General features: G+C 38.3%; 2 protein-coding genes across 4 annotated transcripts in view; both read right to left on the reverse strand.

The window, feature by feature from the left end:
• The window catches only part of LOC140336131 (multidrug resistance-associated protein 1-like), a 66170-nt gene extending 60358 nt beyond the window's left edge, over positions 1–5812 (reverse strand). Inside the window, 2 exon segments of the mRNA XM_072419186.1 lie at positions 322–608; positions 5704–5812. Of these exon segments, the coding sequence (XP_072275287.1) occupies positions 322–363 (42 nt within the window). The 5' untranslated portion in view covers positions 364–608; positions 5704–5812.
• An 11553-nt stretch (positions 5813–17365) lies between these two features.
• Positions 17366–22099, reverse strand: part of LOC140335957 (multidrug resistance-associated protein 1-like) — a 75622-nt gene continuing 70888 nt past the window's right edge. For 2 of the 3 annotated variants that reach the window (XM_072418973.1, XM_072418971.1), the window contains one exon: positions 17366–21590. In XM_072418973.1, coding sequence (XP_072275074.1) covers positions 21482–21590 — 109 coding nt within the window. In that variant the 3' untranslated portion in view covers positions 17366–21481. The remainder of the gene's footprint in view (positions 21591–22099) is intronic. The other variant, XM_072418972.1, reaches the window with a different exon arrangement.

Consider the following 22099-nt stretch of genomic DNA (forward strand, 5'->3'; position numbering starts at 1 on the left):
ACCTGGAACCCTAGGCTTCCTCCACAGGTTGAAAGGGGTACCTTGAGCAGTAAGGCATGCCAAATTCATGTCTGAACTACACTGACCACCAATGACAGGTTGCACAAGACACAATTTTGCACATCACACATAACTTTATTGCTAAAATTTAAATGGAGCAGGAGGGTGTAAAAAAAAGTGGTCTGCCCTGGATGTCAGATATATTCAATTCTTATTCTTGGATTTAAATCCAACAATATAATGGTTATACTAAAGGGGGGATTAATACACTGACCCTTTAAAATCTTTGTGGTATCAAGCTGTAAAAAAAACAAAACTCACCCAGAACTTTCCAGTCTCGTCAAGTTTGCAGAGCCACTTCATTCTTGCAGTTGGTACAGAAAACACTTATGCCATATGGGAATAAGAATAGAAACTCAGCTCAAGTTTAGAAGTGCTTTTTTAGACACAACTTTCCAATGTGAGTCACTGGTGTTCTGTGATATTATCTATAATCCTTCTATAGTTCCGACTTTAGCAACATTCCAAGATCTTCCTTTCATTGTCCAGACTAATGTGTAAAGTTTCCTTTTTGTTCCATTAAGCAGCACAACTCCAACAATCAAACCCTGTCAAGAAAAGGCACATATGTTGATTATACTAATAGATAAGCTAATTACACTTTCCAAGAAAAAACAATAACATAGAAACAATGGCACAAAAGTAAAAAAAAAAAAAAATACACAAGAACTTCTGTATTGTACAGTCCCTAATGACAAAGCCGTGTAGGTCTGTATATATACCCTATTGACCATATCACTTTCTGGAAGCTAAATGCTAAAATGCATTTAAAAGTTTTAGCTTCTGATCACACACACACAGAATATCATGCCGCTGGTGTTAGCTTCAAAATGAAATAACTATTAGTGAATCTTTGCCAGCTCTTTAAAAAAACATAAATGTTTTGTAGGTTTTGTGCCAATGCAGGGGGAATTCATTTTACCGCCAAAGACAATTAAAAGGTAAGGTGGAGTTTATTGTTATCGACAAGGATCACCAATGTTAGGGGTTAGTTTAGTGTCTGCTGAAACCATTGCTTGGGGTTATATCTATGTTCACTCACACCAGTCTTTTGGGTTATTATGGGCATTGGACATTGTACTGCAATGTAACAGAAAACAATGCCAGCATTGCAAATCGTAGCCCAAAGAAATGAATGTTGATGTGGTAAATCACTTATATATTGAATTTATTCAATTCCCTTTTATAAACTATACATCTCATAACTACAGCTAATAGGTAAAGATATAGTCATGAATTCTCGGATGCTTTCAAAAATCTACATCTATATTGCTTCACTGAGTGTTGTAGTAATCTAAGAAGATACCTTAATCAATAATAGAAGCAGATTCTGGCAAGAAACTATATGTTTCCAATGGGTTTGCCATTTGTTTATCCAAGAATGCTAAATAACATAGTGGTCACATTGAAGCCCAAGATTTCGAAATGTGTTGTCAAAGGCCAGAGGGTGATGATTTGTGTTTTATGTTTCGTTTCTGTGAAAATTTCAATGTACAATTCAGTATGTATTGATGTTTCACATTATATATGTCACCTTTTCATTGATAAAGGGGATCACCATGGTTCCCAAATGTTGCACTGCTATGAGATTATCTTGTGCTTTTTTGGTGTTTTAGCCATATACATTATAAGAATCTGTTGGTAGGTTTTAAAGCGTACCTAAACTCAGATTTTTACTTTACATAAAAGGGCAGACAACCCTTTAATGTAAAGTAAATACCTACGTCATACATCCCGGGAGGCTCTTGGGTGCTCCTTTTGCACACGTTCGAACATATCAGACGGGAAAAAAATTTCCAATCTCACGCATACGCAGTGAGATCAGCAAGTTTTTTTTTCAACCTACGTCACTCAATTTCGCGCCTGGGTTGGGTGGCATAGGAAGAACAACCCGGAAGAAGAGGCAAATATGGGGGCACCTGGAGCACTGGCCCAAGGACGGATGCCAGGACGACGCAGGACCCGATGAAAGAGACCTCCAGATGGATCGGGCTGCCCTGCGGGATTGAAGGTAAGTGTATTTTTTGTGTTTTGGGAGATTTTGAGTTTAGTTCCTCTTTAGGGCAGGTTCACCCTGTTTCCAGATCAACTGATACCAAGCAGCTCCCGGAGGCTGGCACCTCACTCGGTCATAGGGAACCACAGTCTGCATATTTGACAGTTGGCAGCAGTGAACTATACTAGTACTGGTCATTGCTGCCCTTGGAAGATGTTACCATGTAGTGTTCCCTAGCATGAGTAAGCAGTGAATGCATCACAACCTCACTGTCAGTGATAATCTAGCCTAGGGCTCCCTTTGCAATATCAATGTGTAGTGTGTTGCACTCATTTTAAATAAGGCAATAAGGCAATACACCTTATATATACAAGGTGCTAGTATAGTGTGATTCCTACTATAGTGTGTCTATAGTGAATGGTGTACCATTCAGCTTTCCTCTCCTAGCGACAGACACCATTTCCCAGACTTCCCCGACAGTATTTGAACTAGTCAAGAACATTGTTTGTGGATCTATCCGTAAGCTTTGGCACTTTTTTTATTGGTATTCGGATGCTCCAGAGGTAAACTAGCTCAAAAATTTCTTCCGTTCAAGTCGGTAAATGGAGGAATTTCTTCCCCTTTCTTACTAATGGAACAAACTGGCAACCCTTTCTTTTGCACCTCCATACCGGCACATTATGTCCACGGACCTTCTTGTTGGTCAACATTACTGGGCCATCCACTTGCGGCAAGAATTTTCCTCAACCAGGAGACCATGTTGAAGGAGATATTGTGACGACGTTTCTTCACTTTGCACCACTCCGGTATAAAACTCTCGTAACAACATTTTGTAAGGGTATGCTTGTTTGTACTGGTTTCAACGGCTACTCTTAATTTAAATTTTAATGAAATAGGAGCGGAGGTTTTTTTTTTTTAAATGGTAATCTTCATGAAACATTATTATTATTCCAATGCACATACATTACGTTGGTATATTTTATGTTGTTAATTTGTATTCATGTGTGCTTTTAAACTTTTTGTATATGCAAAATTAGAAAGAAAATTTAGAGCTCTATTATATAAAACAGGGAATCTGACATTCCCTCAGTGGGAATTATTGACTGCCATTGAAACACATAGACCATGAAGATTCCCATGAAGGAATGTTTGAGGGAATGTCTGCTTTCCTGTTTTATACCAGAATAGAATATGCATTGTATTATTCCTTGAATAGCCACCTACAACCGTGTCACAACAATGTTCAATTGTTTTTTTTAACTCCGCTATGCTGAGTAACTTTAAACTTGCCATATTGGAATAATAGGGTTTTCTACTGCAAATCTTTCAGGTGGAAACATGTGTTATGCTTTTGTTTAAAAAAAAAACATAAGCTTTTGGACAACTATAACGGCTCTTTTACACCCGCAGTGTGAATGCGCATGGTTGGCAGCTTGCCACACCAACCACATCACAAAATCTTTAAAAACTGCATTGCCAAAAGGTGCAAATTGTGCATGATTTGCCACAACAGCATGAAAAAAATGGTTCCCAGTTTCTCTCATTATTTGAATGGGGGAGTTTGGGACTACAGCTGAGCCAACAGCAATTTACAATTTATTACAGATAGACTACTGAAAAAAATAAACAAGCTGTCATCGCTGAGCTGTTACCATCAAATGCATATTACAACATGTTGCTTCAACTGATTCAATATTTTCAAGGCCTGAGATCTGGAATATTTATAAAGATCAGGAGTTATGAGTTTTCTGTCAATGAAGGAATGGTTATGATATGACTTTGTTAGTGACATGACTTTTCTTATCATCAAAGCCATCAATCGTCTCAAAATCAGCACCATATTTCTATGAACACCTAATCTGCACCTCAAAACAAATGCAGCTACTAAAAGTTGTTGTAAAAAAAGGTGCTTGCTTCTGTAAACCTTAGGAGCTGTTTGATTGGCATTGAAGAAAATAAACCTATATTCCATGGACAATATGAAGCCTATTACAAGTTTTAAATAATAAGTGGCAGTTTAGCGGCTAAAACAAAATTACAGCGGATGCAGAAGTTGGCTGTGAAACTGGCAGTAAAGATGGCGGCTGTAGCCATGACAGGTTCTTGGATTTGTCATAATAGACAGATGATTATGTGCATCAAAATTACAAGTGTGCCGTGCATACCAGTTTATGACAAAAGCTCAAATATCAAATATTTAGTTCCACTTTAACGTCACCTTCCACATTCCAAAGCATTTTTCAAAACTTAATGCTTCCTATTACATAGTTAAATTAATCAAAATGCATTTACAGCAATCAGCTTTCGAAGATGATAAGTACACATTCTTAACTTTTCAGAGATAAAAAACATGCATTGGGTTCTGGTTTCATTCAGTCGCTGTTCTATTTTAGAGAATCTGAGGAAGGAAATTTCTGAATCAGGGTGTAAACTTGTAAATCTGTCTTAAAAACTGATGTGCCCCCCATTGTGTGTACATCTTAGGTGGGGAGCAGGTGTGTGTATAATTTAATGTGGTTTGCAAAAGGACTAAAGTAAGGCTAAATACACACTGTTGTGTTGTGTAACTGGCAACCCATTCAATTCAATGCACCAAAACATTTCCAAGCACTATGTTTTATGAAGTGGCTCACCACAATGCACAGTGATGCATTAGGGAGCTCTGCAATGCAAACACATTGGGTCTGATTTATTAAAGTTCTCCAAGCCTGGAGAGAATACACTTTACTCAGTGAAGCTGGGTAATCCAGCAAACCTGGAATGGATTTCCTAATAGTCATCAGCTATTTGTTAGCAAATGTTTTCAATCCTGGACAAGATCCATTCCAGGTTTGCTGGATCACCCAGGTTCACTGTGGAAAGTGTATTCTCTGTAGCTTTGGAGATCTTTAATACATCAGGCCCATTGGGTTGCAATTAGTAAACATCCCCTGCAGAGCTTTACTGTAATGCGGAAATGTGGGCTTCAATTATTAATAAATAAAATTAAAATGTAGTAGAATCTCCTGCACATTTTGTTTTTTTTAGTTAACATACATTCATACACACGCACATACACACATATATATATATATATATATATATATATAATATATATATATATATATATACACACACACACACACACACATATATATATATATATTTACACACACACACACACACATATATATATATACATAAATACACATATACACACACACAACACACACATATATATTTACACACAACACACATATATATATACATACATACAGATATACACAACATACAACACACACATATATATATATATATTTACACACACACACACACATATATATATACATAAATACACATATACACACACACAACACACACATATATATTTACACACACAACACACATATATATATACATACATACAGATATACACAACATACAACACACACATATGTGCAGCAATACATATTGAACCTACATATTTAAGCTATAACATTGTACCAGATATATAACCTATTGTTATGAGTAAATAATGAATGTCACAGGGAAGGTGAATATATTCATGCAGAGAATATTAGTCCCAGCCACAAATGAGGAAGGCTGTTTCCTGTTTGGAGGAAGAAGATACAATGTTGTGCCATGTATATAAGGCCATTACTACATACCTTAGTACAGAGATACCTCTATGTGATCTCAATGCTTGCTGTGCCCTTCCTCATCACACATGTTACTATTCACACTGTGTGCTGGGCGGGCTGGGTGTGTGAATAGCACTTCACATGGAGGAGGCCTGTCTTTGGAAGGTGGAGCTGAGGGATGAATATGTGAGAAGAAGTTATGTGAGGGCTGGATAGTTTCTGGCTGCTGCACAATCTATGGGCTCAGTTACATGGAGGATTTTAATCTCAGTGCAGCACATAATGACAATGACCTCAGAACAAGGAAAACCTTCTCAATGGCTGTATTGTACTGTGTTCATGTGTAGAACTCATTCATTTCAATTGTCTAAAGCTAAAGAAGGTGTATGTAGAATTACTGATAGAACACCACACACAGCAATGTACAATGGCAATAGAAGTGTATTGCCGTAATGCTGAGATAACAAGCAATAAATATGTATGTTCATAACTAGAATCATTTTAATTTAGAATGAGAATAATTTGAATTGTTACTAGGTTGCACCAAATAAATGACAAATCAGGAATTTCTGCACTCACTATGTGACACTCATTTTATTAATGAAAGATACAAAGCTAAATCTATCATACAGTGCGGGCCGCTCATATATTGCTCCCCGCTCACCATTCCTGTATCATAGAGCAGAAACTACACCATACAATGCGTCCTGTCAGTTATAGGGGGGTGCTAACCTTCTATGTACCCCAAAATCTCTGCTATGGATACTTACAGAGAAATGCAATTCATGTGACAGATAGCCAAGGGGAACATGTTTCTACTATTCCCTATATTTCCCTATTCCTGAGAAATTAGGGTACACAGAAGATAAGTGAGCAGCTATGTATACCAGGCACCCCAGCACCCCGTCACACCGCAGACTGAGTCCAGGCGGCAGTGAGCGGTACCAAGCGTCTCCCCTCGGCACCACAACCTCCTCGCCAGTCTGAATGCCGCCTTAAAGTTTTGTGAGTGAGCAGTACATATTTGGGGCACCACGGCACAGAGCCATTACCCCAGTGCTACCTAGGGATAACATTGTATCTGAACCTACAGGTGGGGACCTGCTGCATGTCCAAGCTCTTGGTGTTAAAATCTCTTTAAAAAAAAACTGGTTGCACCATTGTGAGTTCATTTTTTTTTTCAGGGTTTGCAAAATTTAGCAAAAAAATTAATAATTTAATTGTATACTATCTGAAAGTCTTTAGTTGTAGTTAGATGTGCTGATACAATGTCATTTTATTTAAAGAGGAGAGTTATAAATTCAAGGTTGGTCTATAAATAGAAATAAAAAAGCCAACTTTTGCTGAAATATTTAGCTTCATGTCTTCCATAGTATGTTCCCAGACTGATGTTTAGTATCCTCCAACCTGCTTTATCTGAGGCTAGATGGTCCTCGACTCGCCCCAATCTGTTACTGGTTAGTGCTGCACCCCACTTTCTTTTCTTATCAACATGCTTACCTGTCAGTGCACCCCAGTAAAACAAAGGCATAAAAGAGCTGGGAAATGATAGTGAGAAGCCTGGGAAGGAATTTATTTTTATTATATTTTTCTTATTCTGTTCTTCAGGAGAAGTTTTTGCCTAATAACAAAACAGTTATGCAGAATATGTTTTTCTTGGCAATAGCGAGGTCTTTCCAGGCCTTTGCTCTAAATTGGATTACAGGTTCATTTTCAGACCAAATTCTGGCCAGTGAATGAAAATATGAATTCCTTGGAAAAATCTGGAAAAATCTAATCCACATTAATTGTTGCTGCACTGTAACCATTTGGATTATTTTATCTCATATCTAGCAGATGATGGATCTGGATGATGGAACATTACCAGGTAACTACAGACTGGTTAGTTTAATGTCCATAGTTGGAAAGGTCCTAGAGAGTTTGATAAGGAACCACATAGAGGAGTTTCTGCTAGAAAATATTAATATAGGCGATAGTCAGCATGGCTTCAAGAAAGAAAAGAGTTAGAAAACAAATTTACTCTCTTTTTATGAGGAAGTAAGTAAACAGGTAGACAGTGGAGTAGCAGTTGATATAGTGTACTTGACAGTTAATATCCAAGTTAGGGTCGATAGGTTTAAAAAAGTCAATCTGTACTGGGTTAAAGATCGCATCCAGAGAGTTGTAATTAATGATTCATACTCTGAATGGTCTAAGGTATTAGTGGTGTACCCCAGGGTTCAGTGTTGGGACCTTTACTGTTTAACATCTTTATAAATTATATAGAGTTTATAAGATGCTAATACACAACAGCAGAGCTGTACAAAATCTTTTTTTAACAATACAGTGCACTATATTGTTCCATTATAGAATGTGTTAGGGTTCCATTTCCTAACAAATAGTGTGACACAACACATCGCTTATGAAACAAGTGCCTTGCTATTTGGTAACATTGGAGTTGTGGTAATATGTACAAATGTAAATGGGTCCTCAGACAAGTTCCACATGTTTTCCAGAGTATCCATTCATAGATAAAGTTTTTTGTATTACCTTCCAACATCGACTTATGCAGAGGAAATGTCAGTCACAGAATTTAATTTTTTTTTCTTTTTTTACAGTAATCAGGCTAACTTCCTGTATGGGAAGAGAAATCGTTTTATGTCTTATTCTGGACAATAGAACAGAAGGAAACACTATTTAAAAAGAGTTTGTGGTTTAGAAACATCCATTGTCTTACTGAACTAACAATATTTTCCCAGTGTTCTCCTGAGGGTTTATCAGGTTATATACAATGTATGTTGTACAACAGAATTCCGGTAAGTTCTGGTAATAGGAAAAAAATGTGACTGAAGGTAAAGGTTCAAAATTATCACAAAAAAAGAACTACATAATTGTTAAGAAAGACTTCTGAAAAAGAAAACAAATCTGTGAAATTCATAAGTGCCATTTAAAAACATTCTCCGGTAAGGAATCTTCCAAGGTCCATGTGTTTCAGTGGCAGTAATTTATTCTCCATCAGAGAATGTTTTGGTGAATGTCAGATTCACTGCTTTAAAAATAAAACCCATTGGGAAGAATGTTAGATTTTTTTTAACAAAGGGCTTTTTCATTGTATGTAAAAATTGTGGGAACAACAAAAAAGCTGCAGGCTATGTTCAGACCTGCTTCCAAAAACCACAGTGTTCACTGCTCCTGGACACCTACTTTGCCTATCTCAGCACCTGAGATAATTTTCAAGACAAAAACGAAAGCTTGTGGAGGCACCTTTTTCCAGCTTTTATGTTTTTTAAATCCTGGGGGCATGAGGGACCTGGTTTCTAAATTTAAGGGGACCAACACCATTTTGTTTCTGGGGAGTGCTCAAGTTTTAAAAAGGAAATATAAAATAAACATGCCCGCTAATGCACAGGATTGCCTTCCTAAGAAACTCCTCTAAGAAATAAAAAAAAAAACGTTACACTTTATCCCACCACTTGTACTTGGCTGCATTTTTTCTTTCTAATTCACTACTTGCACCTGGCTGGCGTTTTCTTCCTTGAATCAGAACTTTTACCTAGTTGCCTTTTTTCTCCTAGCCTGGAATACCCTAAAACTTTCCACCTGTGACCACTTGCCAAACTAACTAAATCAAAGAACACACAAAACAAATTTGGTCACTTACCCTTTACTATTAATAAACAGGATTTATATAGCGCCAACATATTACACAGCGCTGTACATTAAATAGGGATTGCAAATGATAGACAAATACAGACAGTGACACAGGAGGAGAGGAACCTGCCCCGAAGAGCTTACAATCTAGGAGGTGGGGGAAGTAACACACAATAGTAGGGCTGGCTTCTAATAGGCGGCTGGCTTCAGACTCCTGTTGGGATCCCGGAAATCATTTTTAACCAGTTGTTCCCAGGCTGTGGTTGTCTTTATTGTGTTCATAAATGAGGGATGGCTGGTGTCCCACAGTGCAGGCTGGTTCTTGCAGACTATTCAGAAATGTCCTGGCATTTCAAAATGCCTATAAATGCTTGCTACAAATGCCCATAAACGCCTATTCAATCATTAACCGCCTTGGCGGTATTGCTGAGTGTGGCTCCGAGTGAATCTTACATGCCAAAAGCAGTCTCTCCGAACCACACTCGAGGTAGGAAAAAAATTTCTACCTGCTCTCCTCAATCTAGCGGCATCCTCTATCGATCCCCGGCCGGCTTCTGCCTTACGTCCCCGGGCTCGATCGATGTGATGCGTGAATCGTCGGTATGCCGAGGAGGCCTGGCTTGGCAGGAAATTTAAAAGCAGATTACATTGTAATCTGCTTTTTTAAAACATTGATCACAGTGCTAAAGTTATAAAAAAATAAATCCAAAAGTTTATTCTTTTATTGTACCCTTATTTGGACAAATTAAATTTTTGTTGTTCAATTTATTAAAGTTTATTTTACTTATATTTTTATTTATAAAATGATTTATAATTATTTTTTATTATAATTTATGATTTGTGTTTCAAACTTTAATATACTCGGGAGTTATTCTTAAGAAATATAGGCCTAAAATATTAAACAACAAATTTCCAAGCTTTTGACATAAAATTACGGACATAATTAGACTGCCAGGGGGGGTTAATGAACAGTTCAATATAAGTCTATTGAGGTGTTTTGGCAACAAAACGGACCCTTGAAGCTGCCTGGAACTTTGGAAAACACCACTTGCAAATGCCTGCACAAAAAACACACCCACTGATGATTTTAAGAGTTTTCAGGCAACAAAAACACTTAATAATGACGGTCTCAACATAAAGTGTAAATCTAGATGAAATGTTCTCAGCTTCGGAGCCGAGCAGGGTCGGGGGATTTTTCCGTTTTAAAAAGCTGTGTTTTTGTTTAATGTGTTTGAAAATTAGCCTATTTAAAAATAGTAATGTCACAGATCCCCACAGGACCAGGGGATCTGTGTCCTCCTTAGTGTCACCAACCTTGCATCCCCCTGCTGCCAGCACCAGCTCTGCTCAGGGATCCAAGTTCTCTGCTTACTTCCTGGTCCAGATCATATGACTCTCTCTGCTGCCCCTTTGCCTCAGAGGACTAGAGTGTTCTCCAGACGAACTCCACCTGCTGTCAAAAATGCAAACAGCACCTAAGCTGCCTCCTCTCCAGTACTCCCTCTGGTGGTGGGTTGAGATTTCTGCAGGTCACATGGCCTCATCCATCACATGACCTTCCTTTTATAAAAAAGTGACTGGCAACAGGAAGCTGCCTGAACAAGGAGTTCCTTTTGGTTCTGCTCTCAGGTTTCGGCTGTTCCAGTTTGTGCTTCCTGTTCCTGAATTATTTGTGTACTGACCCCGGCTTGTTTCCTGAATATTCCTGATCGCTACCTGCCCCGACACCACGCTTTGTTCCTGCTAGTCAGCAGTCACCTGCCTTGGCCAGCACAGGGGCCGCAGGATCTAGAGAAGACCGAGCGGTTACTTAGACCCTGTGCCCCGTGCACGTCTCTACCCACTGGGCTGGTGACACAGAGGGTCCAACACTCTGCCCTGGTGAGCCGTGACAAGTAAACTACATAGAAACCACCACACTTTGTAAAGGAGTATGTGATGCACATCATGATGTATGGAATGCAGCAGTTATACTACATGCTGTATGACATACTATACTACAAGATTTATCGCTTGAATATTTTAAACTTTGAGAATTGACATATGATTTTAGAGTTCCCTTAATTTTTTTGAAATAGTGTGTATAAAACTTAATCAAAACATGAAGAAAAAAATATTTTGTTATTTGTGGTATTCCCTTTTCTTTGGATTCCATAGAATCTGTAGAAGAAATATTAGGCTGTTCAAAATCATAGCGATGAAGTTCAACAGGTGAGGTCATTCATTCTGTGAAAATACAGGTGTTCATTATGGCCCCTATTTAAGGAAGCAAGGCAGCAAATGTTGTAGATGCGCTGGTTATATTGCATTTCTCTCTGGGGTAAAATGGGTCATCGCAGACATTGTTCAAAAGAACAAATGCTTTAAAACCAACCAAAACCTGAAAGATCTGGAAGAAAAGAAAAACTACAATTTAAATGAATAGAAGACTATCTAAAATGGCAAAGAATCAGCTCCAGGAAGATCAAAGATTTAAAGGTACGTGTGAGTACGGTTACAATAAAAAGATGTCTATCATAGTCCTCCGCAGTGCCTTTCCCCCAATCAATGCATCCAGCACTCATGCGTCCCCTGCCCACCTCCCATCAACAGCTCTATTCTTCTGAATGGATGATGATGGGGCCGCCTGTGAACAGCTGTCATCTTTCCAGAAGATTAGATGAGAGGTGGGAGCGGGAGCAGTTACCAGTGCTCAGCTAGGATGAGATTGGTACACTGCCAGTTCCGCCCCACCTCCTAGCACCTGCTGGGTGTGATAATAAAGAAAAGCTGTGAGATCGTCTACCTGGGTAGGTGTGCACAATGACATCATTGGCAGAACTGTGAGATAGCTGTGTGTGTGTAAAGGCTGCTTATATTCTGCAAGTCTAACAACTCATACCTTCATATCTCCTAAAACACTAGTCACAACTTAAAATTTACAGGGCACAGGGTACAAGCCAAGCTTTCAAGATATGGGGTTACAGGTTCAAAACATGGCCCCTGCTGCATGCTGCATCTACATTTTTGGTTTTCTACACCTTACTGTTCCAGAAAAAGTTTTGGAAGAAGAAAAGTGGGAGTTACATCCACAGGTGACCCCCACCTGTACCTCCTCTTTTCAGAGAAATTTGGTTTCAAATATTGGAAGTAGACCATAATGTGTAACAGGCCAGCACATTTTGATGGGCACAGTTTATTATGTTCTAATGATGCTATGTTGATGAAATTTTAGGGGTGTTAGCCACAAGTGTCCACTACTTACACCTCTAATTTTGCTAACCTGCACCCCCCTAAGGCTTTATCAGAACATAACATTTCATTACTATTGGTCCATCAGAATATAAAAACTTTGCCCAATTAGACATACTTCCAATACTTAAACCCCAATTTCACTAGAGCAGTGATGTGTAGGAAATGAAATGTGCAAGTGGGGGAAGGGGAACACTTGTAGGTAACACCCCCTAAAATATCATTGCTATGACATCATCATAACATAAAAACTGCCCATCAAACACCCTGGCCTATTACACATTACTGTCTGCTTGTCTATTTCCTTGAATCCCTAAAGCTGCCCTGGACAGTTATGTGTAATAGGAGAGAGGGTTTTGATGGGCAGAGTTTTGATGATGCCATAGTAATAAATTTGTAGGGTGTTAGCCACAGTTATCCCCCAATTGCACCATTAATCTTCTTTACCTGCAACCCCCCCCATCCCAGAGAAATTGTTCATGTGTCAGAAGTGAACAAGTATGTGTAACAGGGCAGCGTGTTTTGATGGGAAGAGAATATGTTCTGATGATGCCATAGTGATGAAACTTAGGAGTTGTTAGCCATAGGTGTCCCCCACTTTGGTTTTGTATATCTCCATATTCCATATTGGGGTTCAAAATAGAGAAATGGACAGAATAGAGTAGTATTGTAGGTATAAGTTTTAGGATTTCACATCAGTTCACCTAGCTATGTAAGTGGCTCCAGGGGACCCCAATTAGCATTTGTCATCATTTTGTCAACTTGTGACTCCCATATCTTGAAATTCTTTAAAGGTGCAGAGCTGAAATTTGGGGTACTAATGGCTGTGTGTCGTAAAAATTTCAAGTTGTAACAAAATACAGTTTAGGACAGTGGTCACCAACCTTTTCAGACCTAGGGACCACTAAATGCATAGAATTAGGACCACCCAAGCACGGGAAGCCCTGTGTCACTCCAAGGGGAAGAAACTTCCCCCACAGTGTCATCATGATGCCAGATTCACCCACTCACTTTCCCATCGCAGGTCTGAGCCAGACACACAACCCAACCACCGCCGAGCCTGTGATGGGAGAGTGGGTAGGTTGTGTCCATACGGGCCTTCTCCTGACTCTGCTGGGGGAACGCACCAGCCAGAGCCGCGGACCACCTGTTGGCGACCGCTGGTTTAGGAGATATGAAGGTTTGAACACAGAGAGTTGTTAGGCTGCAGAATATGGCACATGTAGCCTTTACACACAGCTCACTGTGCTGCTGACGTTGCAATTATACACAACCCTCAGGTGGATAATTTTCACAGGCAGATGGTGCTACCAATGACAACACTATACATGGCCGCTCGAGTTGATACATTTCACAGGTAGTTTTATTGGATAGAATATAAGCAGTAAAAATATAGGACACTGGCTGTCCCAATCCCATCTGCTAATACATGCTGGGCAGTAATGAGAGAGACACTGGCTGTCAAGCTCTCATCTGCTATCACGTGTTCACATGCATATTGCTCTTAAATAAAGAGTGACTTTCTCTTTTAAATAATGGAAATATGTGTGTTTTGTTTTTTTTTTTTCTTTGGGGAGGACACTTCCCTTTTAGTCCTTCCTGCTGTGAAGGTAAAAGACTGGCTGTGAGCTACCCTTTTTTTTTCAGGACATTATTCGAATTCAAGCCTGCGCAGTGCAAGGCCTGGTAATAGGAGGTAGAACCCGAAAGGAAAGAAAACAGGCGGTGCCGGACTAGACCATGAGCACTGGAAAGAACAGAGAAGCCGAGCCAGCTGGGGACTCACTGTTCCATTTGTAGATAGATCAAGTGAAAAACGTTTTTTTTTTTTTTTTTTTTCACAAAAGTTCTGATTTAACTAAATATAGTTCTAGGGGACACATCTGAAATTAGGCTGAATTCACATTGGCAGTAAGATACCTCACTTTAGGAACTAATGCTGCTTGAAAATGCCCAGCAGTTACCTATCTGTTACCAATCCTAGGTGCCCAGAAGTCATTCAGGAGTGGTAAATGGCAGTTATATTTACTGCTAATGTGAACCAAGCATACATTGATCAGGCTATTACACTACTTTTCCTCTACTCTTGACAAAACATGGAACACTAGGAAGTTGGATCAAAATAAATGGCACCGAAGAGTTGGGGCATAATACAAAAAGACAAAAAGATTGGACATAATAATGGGGCAGGCATTAGAAAGTTGGAACAAAGAGAGGGAAGGTAGAAATCTGACCCAATACTATGGGTAACCGGATACCTAGCACATGGCTTAAACAACTTGGAGTACAAATATTGTTGTGTCCTGCAAATGTGAAGCTAAGCTATCAACAAGAAACTTTGGTAAAGACCCAAATGATACAAAAAAAAAAAAAATTCCCGAAGAGGTTACAGTTTGCCAAAGAACACACTGACTGTCAAAAAGATAAATGACAAAATATTTTGTGGAATAATGAAAGTAACTTTTTGGGTCTAGGGGCTGCAGACAGTTTGTCGGACAGTCCCCAAACACTGTTTTCAAACCACAGTATACGGTGATGACAGTGAAGAATAGTGGCGCAAATAACATGATATGGGGAGGTTTTACCGCTCTGCCCACAGATCATCTGTCCAGCATCCTCAGCCTCCCTTTAGCTGTGTTTTCGAAAAGAGTGTTTTTTTAACATTCCCTGCACCTAGCTGTGCACAGCTGAAGGTGATTTCACAGTATGTGCAGCAGCCAATGAGTGGACTAGTTCCTGGTTCCAACCTCGTCCTGGTATTGGCTGCTAGCCTTATTTATACCCTGCTTGTTCCTGGTTCTGGTTGCTGGATCTTCAGCATTGCTGCCTGAGACTCCGTTATATCCTGTTAGGATATAGTGCCTTTTGGATTCCTGACCCATGCTTTGAATCTTGACTATGCTTGCCTAACCTGTGCCTGAATTTCAACCAAGCTTGCCTGTGTGATCTCCCAGTTAATCACCATCAAGATTCCCTCAAACAGAGCTCTCCTTTCTGAAGGCTGATAGCTGCCTGCCCTGACCTTGGTCTGCCTAGATCTTGCCTCTCAATGGTGTCCCACTCAGTACCTTATCTCTGCTGTCCCTACACTTAAGCCCTCTGTTCTGCTTGCCCTGGGTGGGGAGAGCCTGGGGAACCACAACCTGGTGTTCTCCCTGCAGCCTGGAGGCCACTAAGGTCACCGGCCCATCATCCCATGCAGGTTGCTCTGGTGAAGACCGGGAGACACTTAGACTCCGCACCGCAGGTATTCCTGCATGACTTGCCAGGCGTCACAGCCCTAATAGGAGGCTTCTCATACTATGGTGTTGGTCCTATTTATCACATACTAGAAATCATGGATGCGTGTGAATACATCAAAATACCTAAAGAGGTTATGTTGCCTTAAGCTGAGAGGAAATGCCTATGAAATAGGTGTTTTAACATGACCCCTAACACCCAAGTAAATGTGCAACATCTTGGTTCCAGACCAACAAGAATGACATTATAATGGCCAATCCAATCCCTTGACCTTAAAGGTATGTCCAATCATCTTGGGTTAATATACCCCTTTCACTGGTGCCAGAAGTTGGTTGACTCATGCAACACAGATGGGCGAACAGTTCTCAGAAACAGTGGTTATACAACTAAATATTAGTTAAGTGATTCAAAGGAAAGCAAAAACTTTAAACATTTTTCAGTACATTCAGTGAATGTTTGAGGTAGTAAACAAAAATGCTGAAACTACCATTGTTTTGAACAGCTTAATATTTCATTTTTACTTTCTGTAAAGAAAAAACTCAAATTTGATACACTTTTTGATTTGGAATAGAGAGTGCAATGTGTATGGAAATAAAAGCATTAATAAGGATTTTGATTCTGAACACAACTGTGTGTGTGTGTGTGTGTGTGTGTGTGTGTATCTATCCACACACACACACACACACATTTAGTTAGTTATGGTACAAGGCCTATTTTAGTATGGTTTAGAATTTTAGAACAAGGGAGCCTGAGCCCAGCGAGCTTAACCATCTTGCCAACTGCATGCCTGATATAAGCCTGAAGTTTTCATTAGGTGCAATCAAAGAGCTGGGACTGAGCAATACAAGAACCTGACCTATTATGAAAAGCCACACCAGTGGTGGTAGTAGTATGCTTCTGGAGTCTAATCTTACCCACAATTATCAGCCCCATGAGGTTCTGGAGCCTACATCCCAAATTCTTGGAAATGTCACGTTCTCTTCCCCACCTCTTGAGTCGGAAAGAAAAGGGAGAAAGAAAGCAATGAGACCACAAATTCCACCTAAAATAAAAATCTTGTAGTCTGCAGCATGCACTAGCAATTTTTTCATCCATTTGTACTTCTTAAGAAAACCTCCTGATGATACAGCGGTGTAGGATAGCTACTAAAAACTAACAACCATAACCAAATCCAAAACAGCCAATGGGGAGGAGGCCATAATGAGCCCTGCAATTTATGTGGGAAATGTGCATGGGGGAAATAATCTTTTTGATACAGTTTTCTGGCACGGTTTGGCCTGCTTTACTTGTGTCTGTAAAAGTCCTTGCTGTCTTGCTGTATGTACTCTCCCCACATTGATCACAGACATGGTTGCATGGAAACATTGTATTTCTACATTCCTGTTGCTGAGCCCTAGTATACATTTGTTAACCTACGTTAAGTACTGTATTCTGTAGTGTGTGTATATATATATATTAATTTAAACACTCACACATATACACATACATACATGTATACAAACACTCTACTAATCATAGACTGACGGGGAGCATCACCGTTAAATGTTTATAATTATGTTCATATATAAACAGGCAGCACACAGATGAATCTATATCAAAAATTACATATATTTTTAATCAAGCCAAGTCAGAGCATGTTTTTAAACACACATTGCATTATGTCAAGAATACACATATAAAGACAAGCAGAACAATAGTTGTCGATAATAAGTTCTTTACAAATCTTATTTAATAGTTAAATAAAAAATTGCAAAAAGAAAATAGCATTCTGTAAAATGAGAGAATATAACTTACCAAAAAATAAATACCCTTGTAACCTAAGAATAAATTTGTCTCTAACCGAGGTAATAGTATGCCACCTTTATTTCAATACCTAAAATGAATGCCAGTTTAGCCACAATGGAAAACCACTGGGTCTGGTTTAAACATTCCATCAATTTTTATTTTGTATATGGTATAGTATGTTGCTATGATATCTGTGATTGTTCAACCATGTATTGTTATTCCAATCAGCAGTATAAGTTAGCTTTTTGGCAGTTTCTGGTAATTATTGGTGATGGGAACTGTAGTCCAGCTACAACTGAAGTGCTGAGTTTTATGAATTCATTATTGACCAGACTCACCACATTCATGTAACTGTCTGATAAGAAGATATGTATGTAAGATAGCACCATTAAGCTTACTGGTAAAGCACTATATTTTAGTTATATTATATAGGTACTGCCATATGTATGTGAAAATTTCCTGTACATGCTATGGTTTATAGTTGGATTTAGCTGCCCAGAATAACTTCCCAAATGTTCTTTAGCAAAGAAAAAAAAATTAAGTATAAAACGAAATGAAACACAATAAAGCTAGTTATTATTGTGTTTCAGTATTGCTAGCATACTGAAGACTGTGATCTGGGAAAAGAATGAACTCTAAAAAAATGTATTCATTATTTTTAAGTCAAAATAAGTGTATACTGACTCTAGACTTGAATTGGATTAAACTAGATTGCTAATTTTCTAGCACAAGAGTCAGAATTCTTTTTAATAGAACTAATAAAAAGGCAGCTCTTTTGGGGCAAAATTCCTGAAAAACAAAAGCATATTTGATAAAGATTTTTTCAATTGTATGAAAATATTTTTTAGCTCTATATCACATTTATAATATGTTCATGTTCTGCTATGTTTTTAAATTTGATTAGGCTTTTGAACATTTTAAAGTTATTCTGGACATGTAGCCTTTGTGAAAAGAATATCCATTGCCCAGCCAATCAATGCAACCTTTTTTGAGCAAACATTTTAAAGACAATGCAGCCTCATCATATTATGGCAACATGCCTGAGAAAAGTCTTAATTTATGAGCAAGAAGAGGAGCTGAATATTCATTAGTCTTTTGGTGCTCAAAATGGAGGCATTTGGCTAGGAAAACAGGCAGTTAGTATTTAATGTGCTAATATATCTGTACAGAAACAGGTTCCCTTTTTGTTTTTGTTGTTTTACTGCTGTAAGAATTAAGCTTTGATAGTGACCGAAAAAAGTGCTCTAAGTACAGTACATATGCTGGTATTTTGAAATACTTTTGAAAATATAAATATAGAGAATATATGTATTTATAGCAGTATAAAAGTGCAGTGCTACTTGGTAGCAAAAAAAGGGAAGAACATCTGAGTTGTCAGTTCTATAGCTTAAATAACCTACACCATAAAATTTTGACAGGACATTGCAAAGTGGGCAGATAATAACCCAGACACATCGGTAGCAATCTGAAATTCACAATGGCACAAAAATCACTAGTGTATTAGAATGGCCAAAGAATAATTCAAAATATTGCAATGCATTACACTTCTGAAAACCCGAAGTTTGAAATTACTAACCTATAAAGATGTATCTATACAACAGCATTTAAAGTTTTATCAAATAGAAGTAAAGGCAAAAAAGAAAACATAAATGTTGAAGATCACTGTACTGATACTATAGGGCATTTGAGGCCTATATACTGTGGGTGCAAATATTTTGTGGGCAATGGTAATTTACCCCTTTCAGACCGATGCATGTGACTATTTCCTGTTTGACAAGATTTTGCCTCATTGTACCATCATCCATAGCTCTGGATTTTATACCCATCTGTGACTTGCCTATTTAGATCAGTGGTGGTCTGTGGGAAAATGTTGGTGGTCTGCGGCTCTGACCCCCGTCCCAGACACATCCAGGCCCACTCTCCCATCACAGGCTCAGACCTGCTTGCTAAACATCCTGAGGGGACAGTAGGGCTGATGGGAGAGTGGACCGGTTCTGGCATCATGACATCACTCTGTGGGAAGTTTCTTCCCCCTTTGAGTGACACCCAGTTCCCTGCACATGTGTGGGATTTAAAATTATAAATGTAATGGTCCGTGAGCTCCGAAGGGTTGGTGACCACTGAATTAGATGAATAGTGTACACCAGTAAAACAAATCCTAGTAGTATAGAGTGAATAGGGTATTTAGAGCAGTGATTTAATTCTCATTTGAAGAAAAAGCCCTTTATGCGAGATTTCCAGGAAAACTATTCCACCATTTCCAAGTGACTATTTCATTTTCCAACAGGTTTTTACTGCGAAATATATATTTGCAAAAGTTTTTATAAAACATAAGTATTCTGTATAGCAAATATATTTTTATGATTCCAGAAAAATCTGCAAAACTGGAAACCTACTGTGATTTAAAAAAATAAACACCCAATAACAATCAAGATACGTGCCACCACAGTATATAGCCATCATCACTACATATATTTTAACATATAGAATGAATCTTTAATTTTCAGCAGAATTATAGGGTAAAATTACCTTTCAGGTTTTTTAAGTACAAAAGTTTGGCAGCTTCCATGTAACCAACAAAAGTCTTTTTCCTAAATAGAAATATACCTTTTTTCTATGTAGATGGTAAACAGAAGTATTTCATTTTTCCTGAGGTTTGCCTTCAAGAGCTTATCAGAATAATTTTGTTGAACAACTTATTACCATCAAATAACTGCATGTAAGCTACTAGAAATTTACATTAGGCTAGGGTCAGATGTCCTTTGTGCTCTGCATCATTTTAAACTGAAATTGCTTTTTGTCCTTTTTTGATGTTTGACAAAAAGACATTGTGGTCTTAGAACAAGTCTTAAGAAAAGAGGAAACACTATGCCACATGCTAACATTTTTTTTGTTTTAGATGCAACCCAAAAGCACTCATCTGGCTGAAGCATATTTGTAGATGTTATCTTAAAGATGCAAGAAATTGGCATCTAAACTGCACCTGTCATCCATACATAGGAAAGAGTAAACAATTCCCTATTTTGGGTGTTTATTCAACCATCTTAGTAGGAACTAATAGGACTTTAGGAAAAACATACTAACCCTGATAAATGAGTGGCTGCTACCACTGTGTGTGACAGCCAAGTACACTAAGTCAGGTTATTTTTATGTAAAACACAAGTCTTAAAGCAACCCTGACAGGTCGAAATACAATTCTAAAAGCCAGTCTCCTGCAATCACACAGCTTTTATGTCCTCTGGTCCTATGCTTGTGCTGCATGCCACTATCTGTGCTTCAAAACAAGATAAAGCGGTGAAGCAATAGTGGGAGAAGGCTGAAAAGTGCATAATTCTGAAAAGACTGATGGTGGCTTTATTACTAGAATCAAGGGGAGATAGAAATAGTTGCCACTAGAAACTTGAGTATAAAAACTCTTCTATTGCAGGAGACTGACCTTTAGGTTAATTTACTTTGACATGTGGTAACAATATTAAATGATTTGTTGGTTGCTTTAATTCACACTATTCTGCAGATTAATTAAGAGATGGTTATGTATTGGTTGCTAGGAAATAATGAACTTTCAAATTTTTGCAGCATTTCCTTGTTGAATAAAGTATCCACTTATTGATAGCAGTAAAATTTGCAATATCTAGAACACGTATCTAACACATACTTTTACGGAAAGCCTATTGGCCAATTGAAGATAAGTAAGAATGACCTAGAGGGTCATACTTCTTCAAGCCATGTCATAGGAACCTAAATGCAGAACCAACTGAAACTAGATGCTAATTGTTTGAAGAGCTCCTGAAAGAAAACAAAAGGGCATTTAGAGTCTACAATCATCTCTGCCTATATTTGTGGGTAGTAAGTGTAGTAACAGTGAAACACCTTGTTATTAAAGCGGTCTTTTTCCTAATGTGTTCCAGGACTGTAACATTCATACTAATCCAGAGTCTTTGGCCATATTGTAGAAACATCCTTTCTTCTGAAGAAGATTGCTTGGAGAATTGAACTCTACTATTTGGCCTCTATCCAGAACCATTACCCTAAACAAAGACAAATTAGGGAAAAACTCAGTAAACATATAAAATATTGCCAAAAAAGGGTAAACAATTGGAAAAATGTAGAGTCAATCCATTTAATCCAGGATACCAAAGAAAACTTTGTGTTTATGTTTTTTTATATATTAATTGTATATAAATGTTAACTATTAATTTTTATATTTGCTGCTTTGTTTAAAAATTGTGATCAGGCAGGTCCTTTATTGCAGAAGGGACAGGTGATGTCCTTTCTGCAATAAAAAAAAAAATCTTACCTGATTTACAATTCTTTTTAATAATACACTCACCTGTTCCGTCATGGACAGTACCATATTCTTTCTTCTTTTTTTGCTTTCCCCGACTTCATAAAGTTCTCTTTTAGCCGTGCTGATTTCACCTCTATTTATATAATTCTTCACAATACATCATGGAGTATAGAGAAAGTGAGGTGCCCAACACTTTCCTCCTGTCCTAGGGGGGTAATTCTGCTCGTCAACAGACATAGTACAGTACTT

The sequence above is a fragment of the Pyxicephalus adspersus genome, chromosome 7, assembly GCF_032062135.1.
Source record: "Pyxicephalus adspersus chromosome 7, UCB_Pads_2.0, whole genome shotgun sequence".
Taxonomy (NCBI): domain Eukaryota; kingdom Metazoa; phylum Chordata; class Amphibia; order Anura; family Pyxicephalidae; genus Pyxicephalus; species Pyxicephalus adspersus.